The 27,464-nt window shown below is 40.2% G+C and overlaps 1 protein-coding gene across 6 annotated transcripts in view; it reads left to right on the top strand.

Moving 5' to 3' along the window:
* ADK (adenosine kinase) overlaps positions 1–27,464 on the top strand; it is a 1,085,903-nt gene that overhangs the window by 815,999 nt on the left and 242,440 nt on the right. For all 6 annotated transcript variants that reach the window (XM_029609562.1, XM_029609558.1, XM_029609563.1 and 3 more), the window contains one exon: positions 17,927–18,041. In XM_029609562.1, coding sequence (XP_029465422.1) covers positions 17,927–18,041 — 115 coding nt within the window. The remainder of the gene's footprint in view (positions 1–17,926; positions 18,042–27,464) is intronic.

Raw genomic sequence — 27,464 nt, 5'->3', positions numbered from 1 at the left:
ACTGTTACCACTCTCACCAGATACTGGTTTCCACTGAGAATTAGATCTAATATTGCTCCCTCTCTCGTCTGTTTCTGAACCAATTGCTCCATAAAACTGTCATTTATTCCATCTAGGAAATGTATTTCTCTAGCATGTCCTGATGTTACATTTACCCAGTCAATATTGGGGTAATTGAAATTTCCCATTATTACTGCACTACCAAATTGGTTAGCTTTCCTAATTTCTCTTAGCATTTCACTATCTGTCTCATCATTTTGGCCAGGTGGATGGTAGTATACTCCTAGCACTAAAAGTTTACCCAACACACACGAGATTTCTACCCATAAAGATTTGAATGCGCATTTAGTCTCTTGCAGGATCTTTATCCTGATAGACTCTATGCCATCCTGGATAAAAAGCGTCACTCTGACACCAAGTTGCTCCTCTCTATTATTGCAATATAATTTGTACCCTGGTATAGCATTATCCCATTAGTTATCCTCCTTCTACCATGTCTCTGAGATGCCAGTTAAGTCTATGTCATCATTCAGTGCTATACACTCTAACACTCTCATTTTATTTCTTAGACTTCTGGCATTTGCATACAAATATTTCAAAGTTTGTTTTTTGTTTGTATTGACATGCAGCTTTTCAGTTGTCAGAGATAATTTGGAATCTTTTAGCTCAGACAATTCTTTACTTATAGGCACATAGACTATTTTTTTTATTTTTGGAACCTCTCTGTTGAGATGCCCTAACTCTAATGCTTCATTAGTATCTTTCAAAGATACCTCCCTCTGAACCATGCACAGCTGAGTGACTGTCTGCTTTCCCCTTTGTTCCAGTTTAAAAGCTGCTCTATCTCCTTTTTAAAGGTTAGCACAGCAGTCTGGTTCTACCCTGGTTAAGGTGGAGCCCATCCCTTTGGAAAAGATTCCTCCTTCCCCAAAAGGTTCCCTAATTCCTTACAAAACTGAATCCCTCTTCCTTGCACCATCGTCTTATCCACGCATTGAGACTCCGGGGACCTGTGTATGGAACAGGGAGCATTTCAGAGAATGCTATCCTGAAGGTTCTGGTTTTCAGCTTTCTACCTAAGAGCTTAAATTTGGCTTCCAGAACTTCCTTCCCACATTTTTCTCTGTTGTTGGTGCCCACCTGTACCGTGACAGCCGGCTCCTCCCCAGCACTGTCTAAAATCCTATCTAGGTGACATGTGAGGTCTCCCTCCTTTGCACCAGTCGATCCTCTCGCCCACCACCCACCCAACTTATGTATATTCCTAATAATCAAATCACCAACTATGATGGATGATCTAAGCCTTGCGTCCTGGCAGTAGCCCTGGGAGAAACATTTCCTGCCGCACCAGGTTGATGTGCTCCAACTAGGAAAGCTTACTCCTCCAAGGCAGCACCAGGGCTGGCAGAGTGGAGTTGGGACTTGGCTACTATGTCCCAACTCCACTCTGCCAGCTATGTCTCCACTCTGTCACTCTGATCCACTCTGCCACTATGTCTCTGTCTTCATCAGCTCTTCCAGGTCTGACACTCTAGCCTCCAGAGATTGGACTCATTTTCTTTGCACCGAGTGCACACATACAACCTCTCACTGCCAGGTAAAAAATCATACATGTGACACTGGATACAAAAGACTGAAAGCCTCCCCCCCCCCCCCCCCCCATGCTGCTGCCTTCATCTTAATTTTGTTCAGTTCCTAGTTAAGTTTAGGTTGCTATAGGAGTAGGGATGCATACTATTAGTGTATTCACTATTTATCTGGTAGTGACCTACAAGGGGGTGATTAAACTCTTGATGAGACCTGGGTCAATCCTATTTAAGTTAAAAGGCTGATTTTTTTTATGTAAAAGTATCTTCTACCTATAAATCAAAGAATGAGCTGGGGTGAGTGGGTGGGTGGGAAATCAAAACACCCATATTCCTGGCTTCTGCCTGCCTTCTGACTAATTATTACTATAGATACACAAACACACTAAATTATATGCCCCAATGGTTATTTCTCCCCAAAACCTTTTAAGTTCTAAAATTTCCCAAATCAGTACTTACTGTTTTTCTTCAGCTACCAGCAAGATGATCTTCTCCACTCTGTACTCTCATAAAGATCTAATATATGCTACCAGCTCACAAGAAATGTACTTTATTTTTTCTATTGAAGAAAATATAAAATGAGCTGATTCACTTGCTTGCACTTCTGTTTCTCTGGTACCAACCAGTATTTTTCTCTCTTATCCTGAAAATTAATTACCTGAAAAATCTACTACGGTATTACTAATTAATCTCCTCCTGAAACTTTACTTGATTCCACAGTAATTACATTTATATAAATTACTTCTTTGTGATACTCTGCCAACCAATGTCCACCCCCCTTAACTAGTGGGTTAGTTTATAAAGTTAGAAGTGAAGTAAGGGCTGGGTGGGAGTTGGGGTGGAGGGGAAGGGTGCTCCTTCCTTCTACTCTTCCTTTCTAAAACTAAGTAGAAAAAAATGCCTAAGAAACAAAAAAAAGCGATGCAAAAAAATCCCTTTTTCAAAAATTAAAAAAAAACCAAAAATTTATTAATAACAATTATCCCCTTTCAAAGTAAGGTCTCTGCAGTTAAATTCAGCCAGAAAAACTTACCTGTTGTAGTTTACCTCCTCCAATAAAAGCAGATTAGTTCTTAGCCTGGTGATCTATATGCAGAGCTCAGATCCTGATCCAATTAACAAAGGCAATGAACTCCTTTCAACTTCCAAGCTTCAAAGAAAATACTGTTCCTTTGAACTTATAAATCCAAAGGCAGAAACAAAAAGACACTAGGCAACCCCTTCCCCTCTACTCTTCCTTTCTAAAACTAAGTAGAAAAAATGCCTAAGAAACAAAAATAAAGCAATGCAAAAAATCCCTTTTTCAAAAATTAAAAGAAAAAGTTATTAATAACAATTATGCCCCCTTCAAAATAAGATCTCCGCAGTTGAAGTCAACCAGAAATACTTAACTGTTGTAGTTTAACTCAGTTCTGCCAAGTGATCAGTCCCAAGATGAGCTCAAAATGCTTTCCTCCTTAAATGAGGACAGAGCCTCATGTACACTTTCCACTGTTACTGCTTATTGCCAAATCATTGCAGTAGACTCTACAGGACCGTGTTTGTCTGATGCTCATAGCTCCTACTTGGCCCAGACAGATCTGGTATGCATGACTTGTACAACATTCTTGTAGTCCTCCCATAAATCTGAGAGCAGATCCTGCAGTGTTAGCTCAAGAAGACAGGGACATTGTACCATCCCATCCTTTCAGCCCTCGACCTCACAGCTTGGATGTTGAGTGCTGATTGATCATGGATCTCCACTTACTTCTGAAATGGTCAACATATTGGTCTCATCCAGAAAACCTTCCATTAGAAGAAATTATGCCTTCAGTTGGAACAGGTACTCCAAATAGTGGCAATAAAATGCTTTGAACCCATTTTCTTGTGAACCTGAGCATCTGCTGAACTTCTTCCTCCACCTTTCTCACTCAGGTGTCACCACCTCTTTGGTGTGCGTGCAACTAAATGCTATAGCAACTTACTTAATACGCAGCTAGATGGCAAATCAATCTCTGCTCATCCGCTGATGTCTTGTTTCATGAAAGATCTATGGCATGCCGAGCCACTGGTACAAAAATCACCTGTTCCATGGGATCTGAATGTGCTCCTTTCCCAACTAATGAAGCCTTCCTTTCAGCCACTGGAGTCAGCTTTTCTAAAGTACTTGACTTGGAAGGTGGTGTTCCTCATCGCAGTGACTTCAGCTAGAAGTGTCAGCAAACTCCAAGCTCTTATTCATTATCCTCTGTACATTGAATTCTTCCATAACAGGGTGATTCTGTTATGGTTTTGAGGTGTTTGAGTGGATTCTTGGGTACTGTGGAGATGACCATGCCCACGGGGTGGAGCCCCGTGAGGAACCACAGTACTAGGCTAGACTCGAGACACGCACACACAGAGATTTTCTTTTATTATATTATTATGGTTGGGCTTGGTTGAATTACAACATTAAGTTCCAGAGAAGCATGGCCCAAAACTGCTCTATTTCCTGGAGGCTCAGGATTTTGGACCTTTGGCTAGACAAAATGATGACACACAAGGCATCCTTGTCTGAGAGGCCAATGTTCAATATAGATGCCTCTCAGGATAGAACGTCACAGCCCTCTGGGGGGAGGCAGGATGTATATAGGCAATTCAGTGCCGGTCATTGCACATGGACCAACTGCAAATTCAATCAAATTTCCTCCTCCTCCTTCTGAAGCCTTGGTCTTCACCTGGCCAATAAATGCCGAGGTATGAGAGATCATAGACCACAACTTCTTACTGCTGTTTGCAGTGCTGAAGGCCTTAGCGCCAACACCGGTCAACATGAATGCCATGAAGCCCTGGCTGAAGCTCTACCCTCTACGGAGTAGTTTTCCTATTCTATTCCATTCTGACTCCCCAGCCCAGATTCTTCCCATTCGCAATTCACAATCACTATCTGTGCATAAGGCTGAGGCAGAGAAAAAAATCTCTTCCAAAGTTGCGATGGGTAGTTTCGTGGGTCCCTTCGCATCCCCTCTTTTCAACAACATGGTGATATTGCTGTTAGAAATGGTCCCGAAGAAGGAGTCTGGGAAGTTCAGACTCATTCACAATTTATCCTATCCACCAGGAAATTCTGTGAATGATCTGAAGGACCCTTTTTTGTGTTCAGTATCTTATGTATCTTTCGATTCAGCGAAACAGGTGACCAGGTTGAGCTGGCAAAGGCGAACATAGTCTGCGTTTTGCCTGTTGCCGGTTCACCCTAAATCCTTTTAACTCTTGGGTTTTCAATTTGGAGGCCATTTCTATTTTGGTAGATGCATTGAGGGCTGCTCGATATCATGTGCCTACTTTGAGCTGTTTAGCTCCTTCCTACAGTGGGTGGTCGAGCAACGTTTGGGATCCACACAGATAGTGCACTATCTTGACAATATCCTATTCATAGGCATGTGCTAGACTGCGAACACCTATTGGCTGCATTCCAGGCTGTCACGGAGGAGAAGACTGAAGAGCCTTCCAGATTGATAACCTTCTTAGGAATAGAGCTAGATGTGGAAGTGCAGATCTTGAAACTACCTAGTGACAATTTTAAAACTATGTGAGGCAATCCAGGACTTATGTAGCACTAGGAAAGTGACCTTATGTCAGTTTCAGTCCCTTATAGGGCTTCTCAGCTTTGCATTCAGGGTTATCCCAATGGGAAGGACTTTCTTGCATAGGTTATCCCTGGCCACAGCAGGAGTTGTCAAAAAACATCATCGCATTAGGGTTACTAGACCGATCAGGCAAGACTTGCATATATTGGCCCGATAGATCAAGATCCAGACCCCTGGTGCTTCGACAGTGGCCAGGGGAGAGGAAAAGGGGCAATGCAGGATCAGCACTCAACCAAGGCCAACTGACTTCTACGATCAGGACCTTGGTAGGCCAGTGACTCCGGCGACACTTTGGCTTCTACGGCAGGATGTATCTTGTGTTGCGAACGGCTTGTTGGCTTATTGGTTTTGGACGTTGGTCACCAGGGATTATTTGATAGTAATGTTAATGTTTTTAGTGTATAATTATATCTTTTCATTGTTGCTAAATTGCTTTGCTTTGCTGTGAGGCCAAATCTGTCCAATAATAGAACTTTGTTCTTTATGACTGCATGGTGGTAATTCAAGATAAAAGGGGGCTTGGGGGGGGGGGGGAGGAGGGGAACAGAACGAAGGCCTAATCCCTGCCCATATTGTGTCATTGGCAGCTTCCAAAGAACTTCTGTTACCCCCTTGCTATTCAGTTTGCATTGGCTGCCTATGAATACGTGTTGCAAATTTAAAGTTTTATTAATTGCGTTTAAGATGCTGTGTGGCTTTTTATCCCCCTCTTTTGAGAGGGAAATTTAAATAGTATGAAACAGATAGGAATTTACAGTCTGTAAAGAAACATCTTCTACAGCTCTCCAAGGCAAAGGTCTTTCGACAACAGCGGTTATTAAGCAGTTATTAAACAGGTCTTTCTCAGCAATAGTACCAGGAATGTAGAATAGTCTTCTGCAGGATTTGAAGGAGGAAGAGGATGAACTAAAGTTTCGAAGGAAATTAAAAACATGACTTATGTCAACAGCTTTTAATGTTTAAGTGGTGGGATTTGAAGGCATTTGATTGCAGGTTATATTTGAGCAGTTTTAGTATTTCTGTATTGTTTTAATAATATTTTATGTTGTAAATAGCGTGGGAGAGTAAGAACATAAGATAATCAGTAAATAATTTAAATAAATAGTCTTTTCTAAAATCTTTAGAAGGGCTTTTTCCAAAAGATGTGGACTTGGTGTGATGTGATGGGGTAAAAAATAAAAAAGTGGTATCCTGGTAGGATAGGCTTCATATTGATGGATGGCTGAGGGATGTGTGATGAAAGGTGGCTGGTTTCTTGGTTTTGATTTTTTTTTTTTTTTGTATTATGATTGATTATGATATTTTATTGCTGTATTTTATGATTAATATTTTGTTTATCTTTAGTTTATTGAATTTTAGGATTGTATATATACAGTTTTGATTGCTTTTTGAAGCATAAAGCAATATATACATTTTTTAATACATTTATTATGCTAACAGGATTCCATAAATTCCCCAATATAGTCTCTTAATGAAAAGTAGGCAGTTTCAATCTTATCCATTGCTTTTATATACTACAGTAAGAACCCATAAATACATGAGGTTGGGCTGTGAAGGGAAAAGCTTGAGCCTATATGTATGTATATATAGAGAGAGATGGGGGGGGGGGGGCATTACAGGTGTTGGGAGTCAAGAGATTAGCAAAGGAAACAATTTTTTTTCTGTTAATAAGGGGAACTGTGCTCAGTTAGAGCCCTTATGTAGATGGAATGACATTACATTACCAGTTAATAACATGATCAGTAACTAGAACAAACAGACACAACATCAAATTACTTCTGTTTAATGTGGAGGGCTAACATCTTAATCTTATTACTTGAGAATAGGACTTTAATAATCCCAAAGGCTATCACCTTAAAACATTTGTTTACTAAATAAAGGTATCGTATTCTCAACTGCTTTGTGTCTTACACAAATTTTATTTTTGATGGCTAATACAGTAATATAATAGTTTGGCAAACAGAAGCTTCCAACAAAGAGCAATGGTTGGTAATACAATCCAGTTAGAGGACATTTCTGGATGCAGTAGTTCTAGGGGCATTCTGCATTTATCAGCATCCCTGAATATAACTGTTAATATGCAAAACAAATATCCAGCTCTGGCAAAAAGGGTGGATAGTGTTAATAGTCTAGCTCAGTAGGTGGGATTGTGGGACAGAAGACATATATGTATCGAGTTACTGCCACAATGTAGCTACTTGGGAATGTTAGAATTCTTTTGGAAACTAGTGTGTTTCATGAAATGAGAGATGAAAGTTAACATTGTGGGGAATTGCTGAAACTTTCTGAAAGGATGTGGAAGAGTTCAATACAATGCCAAGAGCTGATGAATAATATAGCATTTAGTAAGAGATGCTAATTTTAGTGTCAGAGTGACTTTCATTTTAAATTAAATAGCAGTAGACACTTCACTGTATTACAATACTTAATTTGAAAGGATAATTTTTTTATGACATCTTGATGATACAAATACATGTTCAAAATGAGGATGCAGAAAGAGACATCAAACAATGTTATGACGAACTGGATAAAGTAATAAAAGAGAACAATAAATATAGCCCAAATTTTCAAAGCCCAGCAGGTGCAAAAAACCGGGGGCTAGGCGCGTGGCTGGGCCATGCCTGCGCCAAGCACATTTTAAAAATGGCCCATGCGCGCGCATATCTCCCGACACGCGCCATAGTGCCAGGCTCCTTGAAAGGGCTGGGACGGGGGCAGGACAGGGGCTGACTGGGACAGCAGCCATTAGGCCCTGTTTCAGGGAAGTGCGCGCCGGTAGTTAGGGTAGGTTTAGGGGTTGGAGAGGGGAAAAGGGGGGAAAGGTTAGGTAGGGGGGATAAAGTTTCCTCCTAGACCACTCCTTAATTGGAGCGGACTGGGAGGGAACTGGTGTAGGCCTGATTGAGTTGCTGTGCATTATTTTTTAAAATCCCCTCCTTGTGCACGCGAGACGTTACCCACCCATACATGCGTGTACCGATATTAAAATCATATTTTATAACATGTGCGCGGCAACATTCGTATGTTATAAACTCGCCGCGTCCATGTGCACGCGCCGGCCTTTGAAAATCTACCCCTAAATGTACAAGCTGTTGTAGGTGATTTTAATACTAGAGAGGGTTGCTAAATGTATAAGAACATCATGGGATCACTGAGAGAATAAATAATTAATAGAGATTAATAGAATTTTATTACAGACAGCTTTTTATGATTGCATAGTTCAGCTGGACATACAAGGACATCACCATATAGTATAATTAAAAATCAAATAGATTATATAATTGTAAAAAAAACCCCCATTTAAATAAGGTATAGTAAATGCAAAAAGCAGACTAGGTGCTAAATGTGGGTTAGGTTATAGCCTAGTCTGGTTCAAAACAAATGCCAAGTTAAAGAAAAAAGATGTAAAAAAAAATGAGCAATATGTCTTGAGAACATAAATACAAAAACAGAATTCTAGAATAAATTTTAAAACAGATTTACACTAATTGAGATGAAAGACAACCCTAATATAATGTGGCTACAGATAATTATGCTGCTTCTTTTATATAGGTTTTTTGTTAAACATGAGAAAAAGTAGACTGGAAAAGAACTAAGTATGGTTAACCACTGAATTACTAAATGGCAACAAGCAAGAATTTTAAACTGATGAATATAATTTTATATATAAGACCTGAGAAACTGAAAATGGTCGTAGAATGGTAAAAGAAAAAGATATATATATATTAAGAAAAATATGACTAACTCAAGAAGCACATAAAATAGTACCTTACTGTTTAAAGACTTTAAAATCCTGAAATATAAGAAATATAGTGTAAAATTAGGAATGAAAGATTGTGAAAGTAATTAACTATAGGCAGAGAAAGAAATTAAACAAAGATGGGGGGGAATGTATCAGAAAAGATCCCTGCAATGAAGTTCAACATCCAAATGCATGTATTCCCAGCAAAAACATAAGTAAGATCAGTGAAGAGGAAATCAAAAATGCAGTGACAGCTGGTCTTAAAGTATAATAGTGTGATCGCACTACCAAAAATAACCTGATAGAAAGAGAATAGTAATGTGCTTTCAGTGGTACAGCTCAAGAGGTCTCTCTCTCTCGCTCTCTTACTATGGTGTATCCAGTGTGATTTTCAGAGGTGCTAATTCAGCTGTTCTTTAGTTGAACTGGTGAGGGAGAGGGGTAGAAGAGAGATTGCAACAGGAAGGAGTGAGATCTTGCTATCCAGTAGAAGAGAGATTCTGGGTTACTGCCATCCAGTGTGTCGAGATTTTGCTGAAGTAGCCATTACTAGATGAGATCTAAGAGGTACCAAGCCCAATCTGCTGCTTCTGGTCTAGGGTCCAACTAGTGGAGGAGGAGCAGAGGAGATTGCAGAAAAAAGACTGAATGGATTAGCACAAGAGATCTGATATTGGTTTCTTTGAGACTGATCAGGATGTTGTGAGGTAGAACCTGAGGCAAGCAAGGCAATGTTGCACCTATTAAAGATGAGGTGGGAGCAAGGGACATATGTAGAGGTCATGCATGTGTAGGGGAGATTAAGTGACAATAAAGGAGAGAGAAAAGATGTAGAGAGATGGTATCAGGGGGACATGAATGAGAGAGAGAGGGTGCATAGAAAGGTGGGGGAAGGCAGTCACATTATCTATTTTTTGACCCTCCAGCTCAACTGTAAAAATTTAATCAAGATTTCTGCAGATTATAGACAAAGGAGGAGTTAATTCTCTTGCAAGTCTGATGAATTTCTGAAATATTTCCTTATTTTATTTATGTATTGCAATATATTACCTGCCCTTTTGAAAGAACATCACTCAAGGCTGTGACAGCATACTAAATAACAAGAAGCAAAGATGGTTGTGTTCTCTGTCAATAAGCAGGGTTCAACTAGCCATGAGACATGGGTGATGTCATCTGATGCCACCGAGTAGATCCTTCTCTCCTAGTTTATAGAGCTTTTGCTCTACTGAGCATGCGTAGGAATTACCTTGTGAGCCCCTCAAGTCTTTTTTTTTTTTAATTTTCTTTGTCAGAGCTCCTGCATGGACAATTTACCCTCTCTCTAGTTATTTGGTACTTAGTTTCTTTTTTATCTCAACTTGCTTTGAGTTGTCACATTGTTGGCAACCCCTCAACAGCACTTTTTGATGCTACCAACAAAAGGAAGAAAAATTGTCTGGCTCCAAGAAAACTGCACCCAGCATTTTCAAGGACTACGTTTGTGGCCGTAAGATGTTTATCACCGATGGCCATGACATTTTGCCAGGGCCTAGAAGATGGAGGAACTTCTCATGTTGGTACAAAGCCAGTGTTGTTCCTCCTTTTGGAGCCGGGGCCTCCTTGAGCTTTCTCTGAGCCAGGTCGATCAGGAGCTTCTCAAGCAAAGCTCCCCCTTCTGCAGTGCCAGTTTCAAGATCCACCACTCTGCCAGAGTTGAGCAAAGTGTGAAAGCGCCACAAACAAGGATCTGAAAGCCTTTTATAGATCCTGTGGGGCTCATCAGCGCATAAAAAAAACCAAGTGCCATACTTTGGAACCAGCAGCGCAATTGGTGCCACCAAAGCTAAGGTTAGGATCAGTTTAGTTGATGCATCAGGCCACAACATCAGTGTACCAGGCCTTCTGGCCACCGACGCACCAGGTCCCAGCAGCACTGAAGCATCAATCCTCAGCGTTGATGCATGGCCTCTCTGCGCCATCGATGCATCAAGCCTTGGACCTAATTTCACTGTACAAATTGGGCCTCAGTTCAACTGACGCATCTGTTTGCTCTGTCCATGTGTTCAGGATCCGATCCATCAGAGTACCACTCACTGGCCCTGTCGGTGCATTCGAGGCAGGAACAATCAGTATGAGGCCCCAAGGCTGATTCACTACACTTATTTCCATCTCGTCTTCTTGAGCAAGGACTTCACCTGGAGACCCTAGATCCGATATGCTTCTGGATGCTTCTGGTCTCCATGCACCCACCAGTTCAGTAGACCCAAGAGGGGGCTCCATCCTACAGTCCATTGGGAGCATCTTAAGAGGATTAATCTATGCTGGTCACAGAAAGGATGTCTCTTCCCCATCTCCTGGTCAGAGGGTACACAACACATAAACCAGGTAGCTGAATTGGTGAAGACTTTTTTTACATTGCTGGCTGCTAGTGTTAAGGAGAGCACCCTTCAACTTCTCCTAACCAGAGTATTGGATTTGTTCCCTGAAGGGGAAATACCTCTTGTCTTCACATCTTGGACGCTCCTATCAAAAGTCTCAGTGGTGGGTTTTAGCCTCTCATCATGCCTCACTGCAGAGGAATCTAGCCAGTATAGGAGGGAACATGGAATTCCACCATCTGGAGAATGCCCCAGGTATATTCCCCTCTGAGTTGACTGAGGACCCTGCCTTGATTGCCTTCATCATTACTGGGGTCATGAGTTAGTGCCCCTGCACCTATCTGTTCTAAAAAGGGGCCTATGGGATTCCTCCAGCCCCCTACCTGATCCACCAGAATTCTTTGCCCACCAGAAGACCTCTCGTACTCTATGTTCTTGGACAAGCTGGGTAAGGCATTGGGAGTCAAAATCTACCAGGGCAAAGACTCCCATGCTGAGGTTTTTCGACTTCTGCTGATTCTGAAACTCCATCCGAATTTGCAGCTAACCCAGTGCACTTAATCCTGCAGGATTTGCAAATAACAAGATGGATGATTTTTGTCGTGTCTTTACACTGTTAAAGCTTACCCTAATGAAAGCTTTGCCCTTCTCCCTGATGGCCATCTTGTTTTGTGCACAAACTTGTATTTATACTCAGGCATTCTCAGCAGTCAGTTACCAGAGCTTGGTCCTACCTCAGTCCTCCTACTTTGGCTCCACTCCTGTATTTGGAAGACTTCTTCATCTCTTGACTCCATAGTCTGCACGCCTGCTTAGTCTCCCCCCGATTTCTGGTTTCCTGGTGTGTTCCAGTTTCTTGCTTGATTCCAAGCCTCTTTTATTTTGTTTGCATTGGAGGCTAACCCTGCCTCTCATGCTTTACCAACCATCAGAACTGGAGGGCCCAACCCAAAGGGAAATGGCTGGCATAGGCTGAAGACACCCAGAGTTCTTGCTTCCACTGTCATCAGCCTGAATTCGCCTCTCCAGATTCTAGGCCACTCATTCCTGGGACAACTCACTGACAACAATCATCACAATGTTCCATCAGTATCAACACTGGAACTTTAACAAAACAAACTTTTCAACATATATTCCTGTGGTCAATTCTACTTCTATCCTCAGTTCCTTGGTTCCAAGAATAATCGTCCATTTCCAAATTTTCTGGCTTTGCTGAATCCTCCTTCACCTGACCATGATTTCTGATCTTTTTTAACTTGCTTCATCTTGACTCATAAATCACAGAAATACTCCTAAGGAGAGAAATGGCAAGAGTACCCCCCATTCATTCTAATGGGCAAATAACTGTAGGAGCTATGGGTATCTTTTAAAAGAATTATCAAAAGAATGTTATCTTGAGTACACCACTCCTATCTCCTCTTCCCATTGTTATGTCATAGCTTCCATGATTACTTCTGCTTCCACTTATCGTCCAGATACCCATCCCCATCAAGTGAAAAGATGACTAACCCATTAAATCCATTCAACTTGTACAAATTTATACATTAATTCCTAACCTTGGAGTCTACGAACTAGAGTAAATATCCAGAAAAATCAACAGAGGACTGGTAGAGCCTCAACATGAATTTTCCTTAGTTGCTGGGGTGATTATGGATAACAGGACAAGAATCAAAGGAGCTTTCCTTTTAGGAAGAGTTTGGTGAATGTGAACTTATTGTTCACATTCACATGATCTTTGGCAGTCTATTATCTTTGGCAGTCTATCATTAAAACCCAGCCTCTAGCCTATATTAGGCACCGCTCATGTTAATTATGTTATTACCCCCATATATCTTAATCCAAGTTAATTCGACCTGTTCATTGTAAGACATTTACTTGTCATTGTTGTTATTGTTTAAAATGTAAACCGAATTGATCAATAATTTTGTTATTGGAAAGTCGGTATAGAAAAATGCTAAATAAATAAATAAAATAAGTTGTTTAAGGGTATGTCTGAGTGTAATGATGGCATGTGTGGTGGCATGGTATGTGTAAGAAAGTTTGTTTAGGTCTACTTATCTCTGTATTGGTCTTATAAGATTAGCTAGAATAATATATAACTGCCTTACATTTACTCTAACCATTAGTGACTTCCCACAACTTATTAAATGCTTATTTAATCCTGTTAAATGTATAACGCTCCGGCGTAAGTTCCTGTTCATTGTACACCGACGTGATATCTTTGATGAGCGGCGGTATATAAAAAACTATAAATAAATAAATAAATAAATATTAATTGTTGGACAAAAGACAATTGGCAATTTCCGGTTCCCTCCTCCCTAGGGGGAACCACTTTGAATTCCAAACTTCAAAACTGCAAATGACTCTTAATGTCAGTGTTCCCTGTTTCAAATGCTGACATGTATGCCAAAGGCTAGACCCACCTGCAATAAGACTATTACTTTATATCCTAATGACCTAAGACTTGAAACTTATTCCCAATGGACCTTCTTATATTTACCATTTAAATTAGTCATTCTGTTCTTATTCCAAATAAGCTGTAGCTTTTTTTTTACTTATAATAGAACTAGGATTGCTGAGATTCCCTGAATATCTGTGCCAGTGTTATGTTGTCATACTAAATATCAAAAAGAAAAAAAACCAAAAAGTGTAAGAATCTGGTAATCAGCTCCACAGCACAATCTCACTTTTAATGATAAGTTCAGGAAGAGAACAAAATAACTCATATATTAAGAAATTGCATTAATGAACATCATGTAGCACAGAGCCGACACAATAATTCATGTATCAAAGTCCCTTCAATGTGCAATGAATTATAATCATTGATCATTCAAAGTTCAATGAGTGTACATATATTTTAAGCATTTTTTTCTGCATATAAAAATCAAAATATCTCTGTAAGCATCATATCATATATATGAAAAATAGACGGCACTTATCTGAATGCTTGTTCTTGCGGGATAGTACCACACTTCTATGCACATAAATGTCAGTTATCTGAGGGGTTTGTTTTTTGGTTTGTTTTTTTTTTTTGCAAAATTCTTCTTCCACCCAACATTGCAGTGTGAAGACTGTGTGAGCTGGTTGACCCCTGAAGAAGGAATTCTTCTTCTGGAACATTGCAATGTCGTGTGGAAGAAGGATTTAAAAAAAAAACCAAAAACCCACCAGATAAGTGACACACTTATGCACATAAAAGCTGTGGCTCTTTCCTGGAAGAACAAGTACTCAGGTAAGTGTAGTCTTTTTCTCCTATGATTTGATGCTTTTAGAAATATTTAGATTTTTATATGCAGAAGAAAATGCTTAAAATATATACACTCACTGAACTTTGAATGACCTATGATTATAATTCACTGCACATTGAAAGGACTTTGAAACATGAATTTATTGTGTCAACCTGTGTTATATGATGGTCATCAATACAATTTCTTAATATGTGAGTTATTTTGATCTCTTCCTGAATTTATCAATAAAAGTGAGATTGTGTTTTTGAATCTTACTAATTAAGGCAAAGGGGTGATTATAGGAGTGCTTTGATTTTTTTTTTTTTTTTTAGTTAAATAAAAGATCATTACTACACTGTGAAATTGCACTGATCAGACTTGTAAAAAAAACTATGCAAGGTTGTTGAAATGCTAGATTGTATGTTGAAAGTCAAAACGTATGTCAAGGGTCAGCCTTAGGTTTTGTTCATGACTTCTGGGCACAAGTTACACAAAATCACATGACAAAAGAATTCAATCCTATTAACACATATCAAATAATATTATAATACCAATAAATTAGGAAACTGTTATAGAAACAAACTAGGTCATTGGCGTGTAAATTAGAGATGGTGACCTATTTAATCTATTGTATCAACAATGTTCTCCGAGGTTACTTTTGAACTGGTTTACTGGTAATCTCACACTTTACTGAGATATCCCATTTCCAGTAAAGAACTTTCTCTAAGTTGTCAGTATTGGGTGTGGAAATCCGGAAGAACTGTATTTGATGGGGGCTGAAGGGCTGATGTGCACAGAGCAGGAGAGAGACCTTGGGGTGATAGTGTCTAACGATCTGAAGTCGGCGAAACAATATGACAAGGCGATAGCTAAAGCCAGAAGAATGCTGGGCTGCATAGAGAGAGGAATATTGAGTAAGAAAAGGGAAGTGATGATCCCCTTGTACAGGTCCTTGGTGAGGCCTCACCTGGAGTACTGCACTCAGTTCTGGAGACCATATCTCCGAAGAGACATAGACAGGATGGAGGCGGTCCAGAGAAGGGTGACCAAAAAGGTGGAGGGTCTTAATCGAATGACTTATGAAGAGAGATTGAAGAATCCAGATATGTACACCCTGGAGGAAAGGAGGAACTGAGGTGATATGATACAGACTTTCAGATACTTGAAAGGTTTTAATGATCCAAAGATAATGACAAACCTTTTCTGTTGGGAAAAAAATCTACAGAACCAGGGGTCACGATTTAAAATTCCAGGGAGGAAGACTCAGAACCAATGTCAGGAAGTATTTCTTCAAGGAGAGGGTGGTAGATGCCTGGAATGACCTTCCGGAGGAAGTGGTGAAGGCCAAAACTGTAAAGGACTTCAAAGGGGCTTGGGATAAACTCTGTGGATCCATAAAGTCTAGAGGATGTGAATGAAGATTGGGTGGCTCACGGGAACGATGGCTACTACCTGGTGATAATACCCTTATTCAATAAACATACACACAGTTAATGCGACTCCAACATTGCTCTAAGCTTCAGCGGCAATGAGGAAATGTGGAAAAAGATTTGCATTCACAAAAAAGCGGGGAGTAGCTTGCTTGTTTATGGCGGTTGCTACCCCAAACCAAATAAGCTAATACTTCACTTTCAATGCATGATACTTCACTTTCAATGCATATCCAGCATAGCTCTCTGCTTCAAGGGCAGGGGAGGAAGTTTGATACTTCACGCATATCCAGCATAGTCCTCTGCTTCAACGGCAGGGGAGCAAGACTGATACTTCACTTTCAATGCATAGCCAGCATGGCTCTCTGCTTCAACGGCAGGGGGGGATGAAGAAAGATGGATCTATATTCAGGCAACAATCAACAAGGACTGAATTACATAGTCTGGATAAACAGATAAGCATGGGTGTAGCTTGCTTATTGCGGTGGTTAATACCCCTAACTAATTAAGCTATTTCACTTAGATGCAGTTCCAACACTGCTCTCTACATTAATGGCGGGGGTGGAAGGGAAATAGAATAAAAAAGGTTACTAAGAGCCAAGAGAAACATAAGTATGTGAGAGTAAAAAAAAAAGTGCGAAAGCTTGCTGGGCAGACTGGATGGGCCGTTTGGCCTTCTTCTGCCGTCATTTCTATGTTTCTATGTCATTTCTATGTTTCTATTAAGTGTTTGTTACAGCCAATAACAACCCTCAAACAAAATGTAAATAAAACTGCCAAGGTACAAAAAAATAATAGTAAATCATTATTTAAATATTTGTAATCTAGCTCAGTCTGGTAGCTCAACGCCATATAAAAGACCTGGATTGGATTCCTGTCTCAGGCCTTCTGCTTCCTGAAGTGGCAGGGGTTGGGAATGCAGCAGAGACAATCCATACAGAGAGATACTGTCAGCCATTGCACAATGGCAACACCTAATGCCCATATCTAGGGTCCATGATTGCAGGGTTCCAGAAGGAATCTTGTTGCAGGGCCTACGATCAAGGACAGTCCCTGTGATCAATTAGCTAAGCAAGTTGGGAGGCAATATAAAATAGTTGTGAATGAAGGTTGATGGCACTATATGCTAATGACAGTTCCAGTTGAGATGGAAACCCTGAGTAGCAGGAGGAAACTGCTAGGCCATCAAAAAGAAATTTTTGATCCTGTTTGAATGACCCTTTCCTTTCCTCTTATTTGTTTGCTGTGTCATACTGATGACTGCTGCAGTGTAGCATATCATGAACTACAATATTGTTTGAAGTGCATACATTATTTGAAATGTAGTATATGAACCAAATTAATCTCCGATACAGCCTTGGGATTTCCCCCACTATCCCAAGAAAGTAAATATAATCCCAAAATACAAAATATCACTTGGACTAACTGAAATTACATTGTTCACCTGCACAATTGAATCATTTTTCAGAAGTTGCATGCGTTCTACTACCACACGCACTGTTAATAACTTAAATATACTATGTACCCAGACATATTTGCTACCTCTTTCTACCTTAAGAAAAGAACATATTATTGAATATTACAACCTTTTATTTATTATTACTTTTATTTATTTTTTTTATATACCGACATTTGATCTGAGATATCACATCGGTTTACATTCAGGTACTGTAGGTATTTCCCTATCCCCAGAGGGCTTACAATCTAAGTTTGTACCTGAGGCAATGGAGGGTAAAGTGACTTGCCCAAGGTCACAAGGAGCGACAGCAGGACTCAAACCCTAGTCTCCTGGTTCGTAGCCCACTGCTCTAACTACTAAACTATTCCTCCTCCCTTATGAGAGATGATCATCATTTTTATTTCTGTGCACTATTCTGAGCAGCTCATTTTTTTTTATCTCTTAGCAGAATTTGATCTCTTAGCAAATCTTAAACTGTTTTCACATCCTGGTGTTTTCTTTCATTTTCTTCCAATAGACTGAGGATATTAAAGAGATAGCCCAAAAGGCTCAAGTCCTTCCAAAGATGAATACCAAAAGGCAGCGAGTTGTGGTCTTCACTCAAGGAGAGCATGAGACTATTATGGCCACAGGTTTGTTTTTAACCTACAGTGCTTTTTTTCAAGAATAAATACTTTTAAATGCAGTGCTTTCATATTTCATTATGTTGAATCATTTTTTTGACACATATCTAAATATACGTATGCTTTTATCATCAAATTCATAACAATAGAGGTTAAGGTTGATTGTTTTTCTTCCAATATCTTACATATAAATGTCTAAATCTAGATATACATTTTAGCAGTGGTCCAGAATTCTCAGACCAAATAAAAGCAAAAGAAAAGTAAAAAAAAAAAAATTGCCACCTCATCACAGGGAATCTAAAAGGAAAATATATTGGTGTATTGATGTGAAAACTCAATGAGGTTCCCATGCAGGAATAGACCGAAAATAAAATGAAAAATCGTTAAGTAGCACTAGTCTCTTAAAGGTAGGAAGAATTGTTCAATATTGACACTAGGACAATAGAATAGGCATGGTTGTAAAAGCACATAGAATCATGCTCTTACAAACAACTTAAGCCCTGCTATACTTCCAAAACCTCTCAAATGCATTTGATCATTAGAAAGATGAGAATCTCATCTTTTACCATTAGTATGCCATTTGTTTTGTGAAGCAAGGGATTGTTGTCTCCTCTTTGTCATGTCTAGGAACATTGTATCACCATTAACAAATGTTAATATTTTATTACAGTGCTTGATGGATGCATTTTCGTTCTCTTTCACATCATTCAGCAGAACTGAAGCTTTGATTTGAGTGTAATTGCTGCGACCTACTTACAGTTTTCTGCACAGCCATCATGATGCAGGTCAAAGCCTTATACTCAGCTGCTGAAACAATACAGTACATTTAGAGGGTAATTTTCCAAGCCATATCTGCAGGTAAAACGGTGCTTCACTTGCGGAAATGAGTTTTTTGAAGATTGTCCAACCAATATGTGGGTAAAAGTACAAGCGTAGTGACATTACACACTCACTGGTATCTGCAGTGGGGGACGGCATTCTTAGGGATGGAGTTGAGGTGGGGTTTGGAATTATGTGCATACTGACAATTTCACAAGTGAGTACCCACACAAAATAGCAGGTGTAAAAATGTGCCGGTAATTTTCCTTAGATAATTTTCAAAGTGAAAGTATGCATATGGTTTTACTTTGAAAATGAGTGCAAAGTCTACAGGTGAAACATACCCAAATACTTTGCAGGTAGGCAGCCAGTCTGAAAATTGCCCTCCTAATTCTCGGTGACAGAGAGGAAAATATTTTAGAGCTTGATTTATGAAGGTACTTTCCCACAGACAGAGAATGGGAGAAAAATCAGAGGTGTCCATTTTCAAAACAGGCTCGGTGCCTGTATTTCCTAAGATTTTTGACTGAACCATAGGTTCCTACATTTTTGACTTAACATTTCCCTAAATGTAAGTTCCTGTAACTTTGGATCCTAAATTTAGACCTGCAATTCGTTACCTAAATGTACAAGCCTAAATTAAGTACCTAGTGCTGAAGATTAGTGATAAGCTCTCTTCTTTCTCCACCCCATAGCCACTGATTTTTTAGGATCCTGAAATTAGATGCCTTAATTTAGACACTCAGCCCTAGTCATTTTTTTAAATGGGCCAATTTAGGTTACCTTAATCCAAAAGTTAGGCAGCTAAACCGTTTGAAAATTGGCCCCTTAGTGAATTAGGCCCTAAGTAAATACCTTGACTGTTTTTGTGCTGAATAGAAAGCCTTGCATGTAATCTCTTAATTTTGGAGAGACTAGGCAGAAACGTTGTTCTGCTGACAACTATCTACTGCTGGCTAAAATAAAGCAGCAGAGCAATTCACATGTTGCAGACTGTCTGTGGTTGGCCCTTCCTGTCCATCACTAGATTTCCCTAGGTCCCAGTCTAGATATTTCAACACTTGGAGCCTTCCATCTCCCTCAGCCTTCTCCTCCCTAGAGAGCTGGATTGATTGCCTTTGACTATTTAACCTTGCCATTTTGTAATTCAAAGGGGGGTCTAGTTCTAGTTTTTTGTTAGGACACAGAGTAGAAAGGATGTCTGGGTTTTCCTTCTGGTGAAACCTCATCAGGCTTTTGCTTTTAAAGTGGACCTATTCTGTGCACTCCCTGCCAAAGGGTCTGTCTGTTATTAGTTGCAGTAAGGAACCTTTTTGCCAGAACCGTTTTGGGACTCCCCTTCCAGGACTAAAGACCAGTGAGCCCATTCACTCCCTGAATGTGGCAAGCATCTGTGAAATGCTTAGCAGCATGAGGCATTTGATAGCCAGAAGAAACCTATTTTAGAAAGGGACTGTTTTTAAACCTTGCTCCCCTGGGGAAGGTCATCCTCACTGGCTAGATATAGAGGGCAGAGACTGGAGATCAGTGAGCACATTCACCCTTGTATATGGGAAGCAGCTGTGACAGCAAAACACTAGCAAAGGTAGATTCTGAAATAAGCAGTTTATTCTCTCTCTATTGTTGTGAGGAGATTTTTTAGCTACTCCTCACTGGGATAGCAGGGTCCTGATCAAAAAGATTTTTCAACACGAGGAATTACCATTTAAAACAACTAAAGGAGACAAGTAAGATCTAGAGACCTCAATCTGGATCTCCACCTATAAGGGACCAATACACAGGGCTAGGTGTTTGGGATTGAGCTGGAGACTCAGGTAGGACTGTTTTCTGTGGAAAAAGGGGGCTCCTGTTATAGGAATCCTAGTAGGCCACTGGCAGAGCTTTTGTGCACAATTGAAGTAAAGGACACCTACCCAGAAGGAACTCACATGTCTGTAACAAATTCATCTGTAACTTCATATTTATGGATAAGTGGACTTTAATTTGACTTTTAACGAATCAGTAAATTATAATTTAACACCCAGTGCCCTGTCCTGCCTGGTTTGTCCCAGCATTTCTCCCCTTGGGATGCTTCAGCAATCAACGCACTGGGAACAATATGCCACTGTCTGGGCCATAAGTGAGAGCTTCCCCCCATAAAAAGACTCCACCCTGAAATAAAGATTTTGAGCCTGAGAGTGAGTTGCTAGCTGGAGTAGCCCCTAAGAAGATAAATATGTTTCTGTGCCCTTGGTGTTAAAACCCCATTAAGAGGTACATGTCTGACAGTCTTGTAAGTTTTGTCCAATTGTTTTTTAAAATAAATATTATATACCACTCAAATGCTATGTAGAAGCAAGCCTGTATAAATTGTGTGATGTACTGTTTAGGATTTCTGGTTTTCTACCTTGAAGTGGGGCATCTTTCACACAGTGTGCCAAATAATATTTTGTCCTGTAAATGTTATATGTCATTTATAACATTTATTATAATTTTTTGCATGGTCTTTATCAGAACTGACTTTTGCCATGTGTGATGAAAGGTGTAGTCTAAGTTCTTTCTGTTCCTAAAATTAAGAATCCAATCAAGCCTATATCCAGCCTACCCCACAGAGATAACTAGGACAGGAGCTCCAACGGTCTGGAAAAAGTTCTTTCCTCCACAACTGAACCTTTCAATATTATTCCAAAGCCAGATGGGAGCACTTACAGGGACAGATTTCCTATTAGGTACAATAGGCATGTACCTTGGGGTACCTTCTCCACAGAGGGCACCTATCCCTGCCAATAGAAGTGATAGCACATAAGTTTCTTGCACAGCAGACAGGAGAGGCATCATTTTATGTGGGGGATCCTTTACTTCCACTCCTTTAGATTTTTGGAGGCTCCCTTCTCCCCTATGAGAGCTGTAGATCCTGCCCTTAGATTTCTTATATTCATCTTCTCTCAGAAACCATAATATTGCACCCTTGCTAAGCTCTTAAACCAACAAAGAACACACAAACCTAACTCTCCTACATTACAGTACTACCTGTAATCCAAAATGCTGTCCATGGAGGTAAACATATTTTTTGTTAAATCATTTCTCAGAGAAAAGCAAGCAATAAATAGTGAATTCATAATAATAATGATAAATATTGTATTCTTAGCATGACAGTATGTATACTTAGCCATAAGAAATACATAATGGTTTCTTATTAGGCAAAGATTGTATTTTTGCTCGTGAAGGGGGCCTATATCATCTTGAAAGCTCATGAACTTCATCCACATGAGTCCAGAGGATGCTTAAACCAGAGTTCTAGAATGACAAAGCCAATAATTTAGTTGTATAACTTCCCTCCAGAGTAGGGGCGCTTGGAAATTGTGGAAAACTGCAATAAAGATTATGTGAAAAATACAGGTATTTAGACCCACTTACAATATTTTTGTTAAAAGGGTTTTTTTGCTATAGAAACTAAACTGACTCTGCTATGCTGTCTCACAGCTGCTAGACTAATTGTCTATTCTACTTGGACAGACAGCTTTGTGCCTTATCCAGTGTACATACTAATTATTTCACAGAGAAAGGCAATTCTAAAGAAAAGGTAAACAAGCACATTCCAGTAAAAAAAAAAAGCAAGCTGTAGGGAAAAAAACACTTTAAAATTGCTGTAAAGCATAACAATTGTGAAATGGGAACTTTTTTTTTTTTGCAATCAGAATTTTCTGATAACATTGTCAGGAGTGACAGTAATCACTGTGAGGGTGTGTAGGGAAATATCTCATGTTTTACCCCTGATTCACCAGTTATGAATTATAATAGCCGTGTTCAGGCCAAATTCTGATAGACCCCAGACACTGTCACAGCAAGAGAAGGAACTTTGCCTGGGTGAACTATAAAACCTTGTGTCTGTGGAAAACCGTGTCCTGATACACTGAAGGATACCTTATCAGTGTGCCTGTTGGTAGGGGCCTGTTTAAATAAAGAAACCAGACAGAAGGACAGTATGATTAAAGCAAAAGGAGGAGTCATGGTTCGGCCAAAGCAGAGTGCAGAGGTCATAAAGACCCCCATCCATGGAAGGAAAGGGGGGCCAGCCTGAGACGGAGAAAAATCCTCTGACACACAGCTTGGCATACAGACATGGCAGTTCCCCCCCCCCCCCCCCTGAAGGAATGAGAGGGGGGAAAAGGATCTGCAATGTGGCAGGACCCATCCTGAAGTAATGAGAAGGGGAGAAAAAGACCTGCAATGCAACTGAAGACCCTCTGCTCACCACGTGAGTATGCATGAGCTTACGCATATTTATCAGCTGGAAAGTATAAGACAGGGGGACAAAGAAGAAAAACGGGAGGCTGAAAGATGGACCCCCTGGAGAGAGTGACCCTGAAACCAAAAGGAGAAAGTCAAGCGAAGGACCCCCTGAGAAAGAAAGGGAGAAAAAAAAGAGAGAAAGTGAGTACAAACCCTGGGAGAAAACCAGGAGCGCGAGAACCTGTGCTGAGGTGTCCCTGAAAGCGAAAGGGGGGGGGGGGGCAGAAGCAGACCAGCACTCCCTGCTGTCGAGAAGGTAGAAGACTAGGTGTGGCCAGGTGATCAGAGAGAGGAGACCTTTGCTCAGGTGCGGAGAGTGACATGGAGTCATAGATGGTGAAGGATGAGAACAAGCCCATACACCTGGCAAGCACCAGAGCCAGAAGTTAGTCTCCTTCCTGGTCAGCCTGCCCGCTCTGCCAGTACCAAGCCCAGGAAGCAAACCTCTCCCCTGCCCGTATTCTCCAGTCTGAGCCTGCCTCAGAGGTGAACAGAGATATCACCTGAAGTCTGGACCCAGGGTGAGTAAGTTAGCCCTAAATATTAACAAATTAAGCAGGCTAAGGTTTATGGCATGTTTTGTAACCACCCATGATACAGAAATTTATTTAGGGAAAATTGGTGCTTAGTGGCCAGGATGTTAGAGATAGTAATTATTTTCTAAATGCTATGTCCTGCCAAATCTGATAAATAAAAGTCTGTTTCTGAGGAGTGTTTGATGCTGAGCAGGTGTCCAAGAGAAATAATGTTGTCTTTTCCCTGACTTAGGATCGTAAGGTGGGAGGGCAGCTGGCAGTGTCTTGAAGCAGACAGATTCCTGCCCCTCTAAACCTACTTACAGGTGGTAATCAGAAAATTGGGTAGTGGACAAGTTATCTGGCTAAAGTTAGCTGCATAACTTACTCCATATATTCAGCTGAATAAACGTCCCTCTGAATATGTTTAAACATAGCCGTTTAGGTTTTTAAGTTATCCAGCCTTATATGGCCAGATAACTTGCTACTTATTCAGATATCCTCAGAAGATATCCAGGTAAATAGCAAAAATAAATGTGAAATGGCTTGTGGCCCAATCCTCTCCTTCCCCTGCAAAATGTCAAGTGGCTTTATCAGGGCTTGCAAAGAACCAGAGGGAGGAGGGGCTCAAACTGTGAGCCCTGGGACCTTAGTTACACATTTGGGAGGGCTGCAGAGTGGGGGATGCACATCCTGACGGGGCCGTATATTTTGTGGGAGGAGGAGGGGATTGGGCCACAGGCCCTTTTATATATTTTTTTTAAACTTTAAAAAAGTAACAATACTTGCCTAGATAACTTTCTACTTATCCAATATTTTGAAAAGATATCTGGCCACACAAGGCCAGATAACTTTAGACCTGCTCTGAAGCAAGTCTAAAGTTATTCTGCTAATTTAGCCATGGAATTCCTCTCTTTTTTTTTTAATTCAGCTAGATTTTAGTTGTATAAAATATCGAGAGAGAAAAGGGAAGTGATTATCCCCTTGTACATGTCCTTGGTGAGGCCTCACCTGGAGTACTGTGCTCAGTTCTGGAGACCGTATCTATGAAGGGACAGAGACAAGATGGAAGCGATCCAGAGAAGGGCAACCAAAATGGTGGAGGGTCTTCATTTAATGACTTATGAGGAGAGGTTGAAGAATCTAAATATGTACACCCTGGAGGAAAGGAGGAGCAGAGGTGATATGATACAGACTTTCAGATACTTGAAAGGTTTTAATGATCCAAAGACAACGACAAACCTTTTCCGTTGGAAAAAAATCAGCAGAACCAGGGGCCACGATTTGAAGCTCCAAGGAGGAAGACTCACAACCAATGTCAGGAAGTATTTCTTCACGGAGAGGGTGGTGGATGCCTGGAACGCCTTTCCGGAGGAAGTGGTGAAGACCAAAACTGTGAAGAACAAAGGGGCATGGGATAAACACTGTGGATCCATAAAGTCTATAGGATGTGAATGAAGAGAGGGTGGCTTGTGGGAAAGACAGCTACTACCTGGAGATAATACCCTTATTCAATAAGCATACACATGGTTAATGTGACTCTAACATTGCTCTATGCTTCAACGGCAAGAGGAAATGTGGAAAAAAGGATTTGCATTCACAAAAAAGCGGGGAGTAGCTTGCTTGTTACAGCGGTTACTACCCCAAACTAAACAAGCCTGATACTTCACTTTCAATGCATATCCATATCCAGTGTAGCTCTCTGCTTCAACGGCAGGGGGGAAATGAAGAAAAGATGATTTTATATTCAGACAACAACCAACAAGGACTGGATTACACAGTCTGGGTAAACAAATAAGCATGGGTGTAGCTTCAATACATATCCAGAGTAGCTCTCTGCTTCAACGGCAGGGGGGGAACAAAGAAAAGTGGATTTATATTCATATAACTACCAACAAGGACTGAATTGCACAGGCTGGGTAAACAAATATGTGTGGGAGTAACTTGCTTATTGTGGCTGTTACTATCTCTAACCAATTAAGCTAGATACTTCACTTAGAAGCAGTTCCAGCACTGCTCTCTACATTAATGGCAGGGGTGGAAGGGAAATAGAACCAAAAGGTTACTAAAGGCCAAGAGTAACAGATAAGTATGAGAGATTTAAAAAAAAAAAAAAAGTGTGAAAGCTTGCTGGGCAGACTGGATGGGCCATTTGGTCTTCTTCTGCCTTCATCTGTGTTTCTATGTTTAATGACTAATCTGGCTAAAATCTAACCGGATAAGAAGCTGAATTTACAAGCCTTGCCATTTAGTTACTTTTATCTGTCTAAATAACTTTTGAATATTGACCTCTATATGTATTAGACATCCAGTATGTATTCTGTTTATGCATTTAATTTTCTTAACAGTGCATTTAAAATCAGATTAAAATGTATTCATAGATGGTAATTTAGTGATAGAGCCATTGCCTCAAACAGCAATGGTTGCCAGTTTGAATCCTAGGAAGGCTCATAGGTGAGAAAATAACTATAATACTATGTGTAATAAAACTACCGGTGTAAGTACCTTGGTACAACTGGTCATGAACTACTTCGCTAAATGACTATGTCTAATGATATATTGTAACCGAACTTTTGACGGCACCTGTTAGAATGTACTATAGTACACTTTTACCTACATTAAATATGTGCCTACATGTAAACCATTGCGACGGTATTTAACTTAGAAACGGTATAGAAAAGTTTTTAAATAAATTTCACTGATGACAGGAAATAGATTAGTAGGATGCCATAGGAATCAGTGCTAGGGTCTAGTCCTCTTCTGTAAATTGTAGAAGAAAACGTATTCCTGTTTGCAAATTATGTAAAAATCTGTAACAGAGTAGATAAGGGTTCAAGATTACTTTTAGAAAACTGGATATGGGCTAGCCCATTGGTTCATTGCTGTGCATTGACATACAGAAGATCAGGATTAAATTCTCTGGTGAGACCCTCACCTTAAGTATTTCACACAGGCTTCTGCAGTCTGGGCTAGCTGTAGATGTTGCAAAGAAGAAGGAAATTTCAGTGACACTTAAGGGCCAAACGTCAGGTCCATGTTAATTTCTAGAGGGCCCAATAATTTGTGACCCCTGTCCAAGGACTGCCCTGCTGTAATGCCTGGACTGAATTGAGAGGAGTATATAAAATAAGACAAAAAGCTATTTCTTGTGAATATTTGCTCGTGATGCCATAATCCAGGAGAGTAGAGGCTGTTTCTGATTAAGCAGAAAACCCAAATAAGCTGAAGGAAACTGCTGAACCAAAAATACAATAAATTGGAAGAGTGGTCAAGGGTTTGCAACTACACTTTAATCCATAAATATGCAAAATCCTGACTTCAGAATGCAGAAATCCAAGGACCACATACAATTTTGGATGGGAAAGAATTTGAAGTCATCAGACAGGAAAGAAACTTTGTGGTTCAACATGTCTGATGACCTCAAGGGAGTCAGTCAGTGTGACAAAACATTTGGGAAAGCTAATAGTATACTTGGGTGCATAAAAAGAAGTAATAGTAGTAGAAAGAAGGAAGCATTATTACCTTACTCTTAGTTTAAGCTTTGAGTTCTTCGGAAACTAAAACCATATTGAATTCTTGCTGGTTTTGAACGGTGTTATAATCTCTCATCTTAATCGGTCTTGATTATTGTAACTCTGTTTACCTTGGCTTTCATGCCTCCACTATAAAGCCACTACAAATTATCCAAACCTCAGCAGAATGTACACTTACTGGACCACATGACCTGATCATGTTACTCTGGTGCTGCAGTCCCTCCACTGGTTTATAGTCCGGTGGAGGATTAAATTCAATATCTTGACCTTAATACATGAAGCTCTAAGTAATG

The sequence above is a fragment of the Rhinatrema bivittatum genome, chromosome 7 (genome assembly GCF_901001135.1).
Source record: "Rhinatrema bivittatum chromosome 7, aRhiBiv1.1, whole genome shotgun sequence".
Lineage (NCBI taxonomy): Eukaryota > Metazoa > Chordata > Amphibia > Gymnophiona > Rhinatrematidae > Rhinatrema > Rhinatrema bivittatum.
Note: the sequence above shows the minus strand (reverse complement) of the source record. Positions and strands in the feature narration are given on the sequence as shown.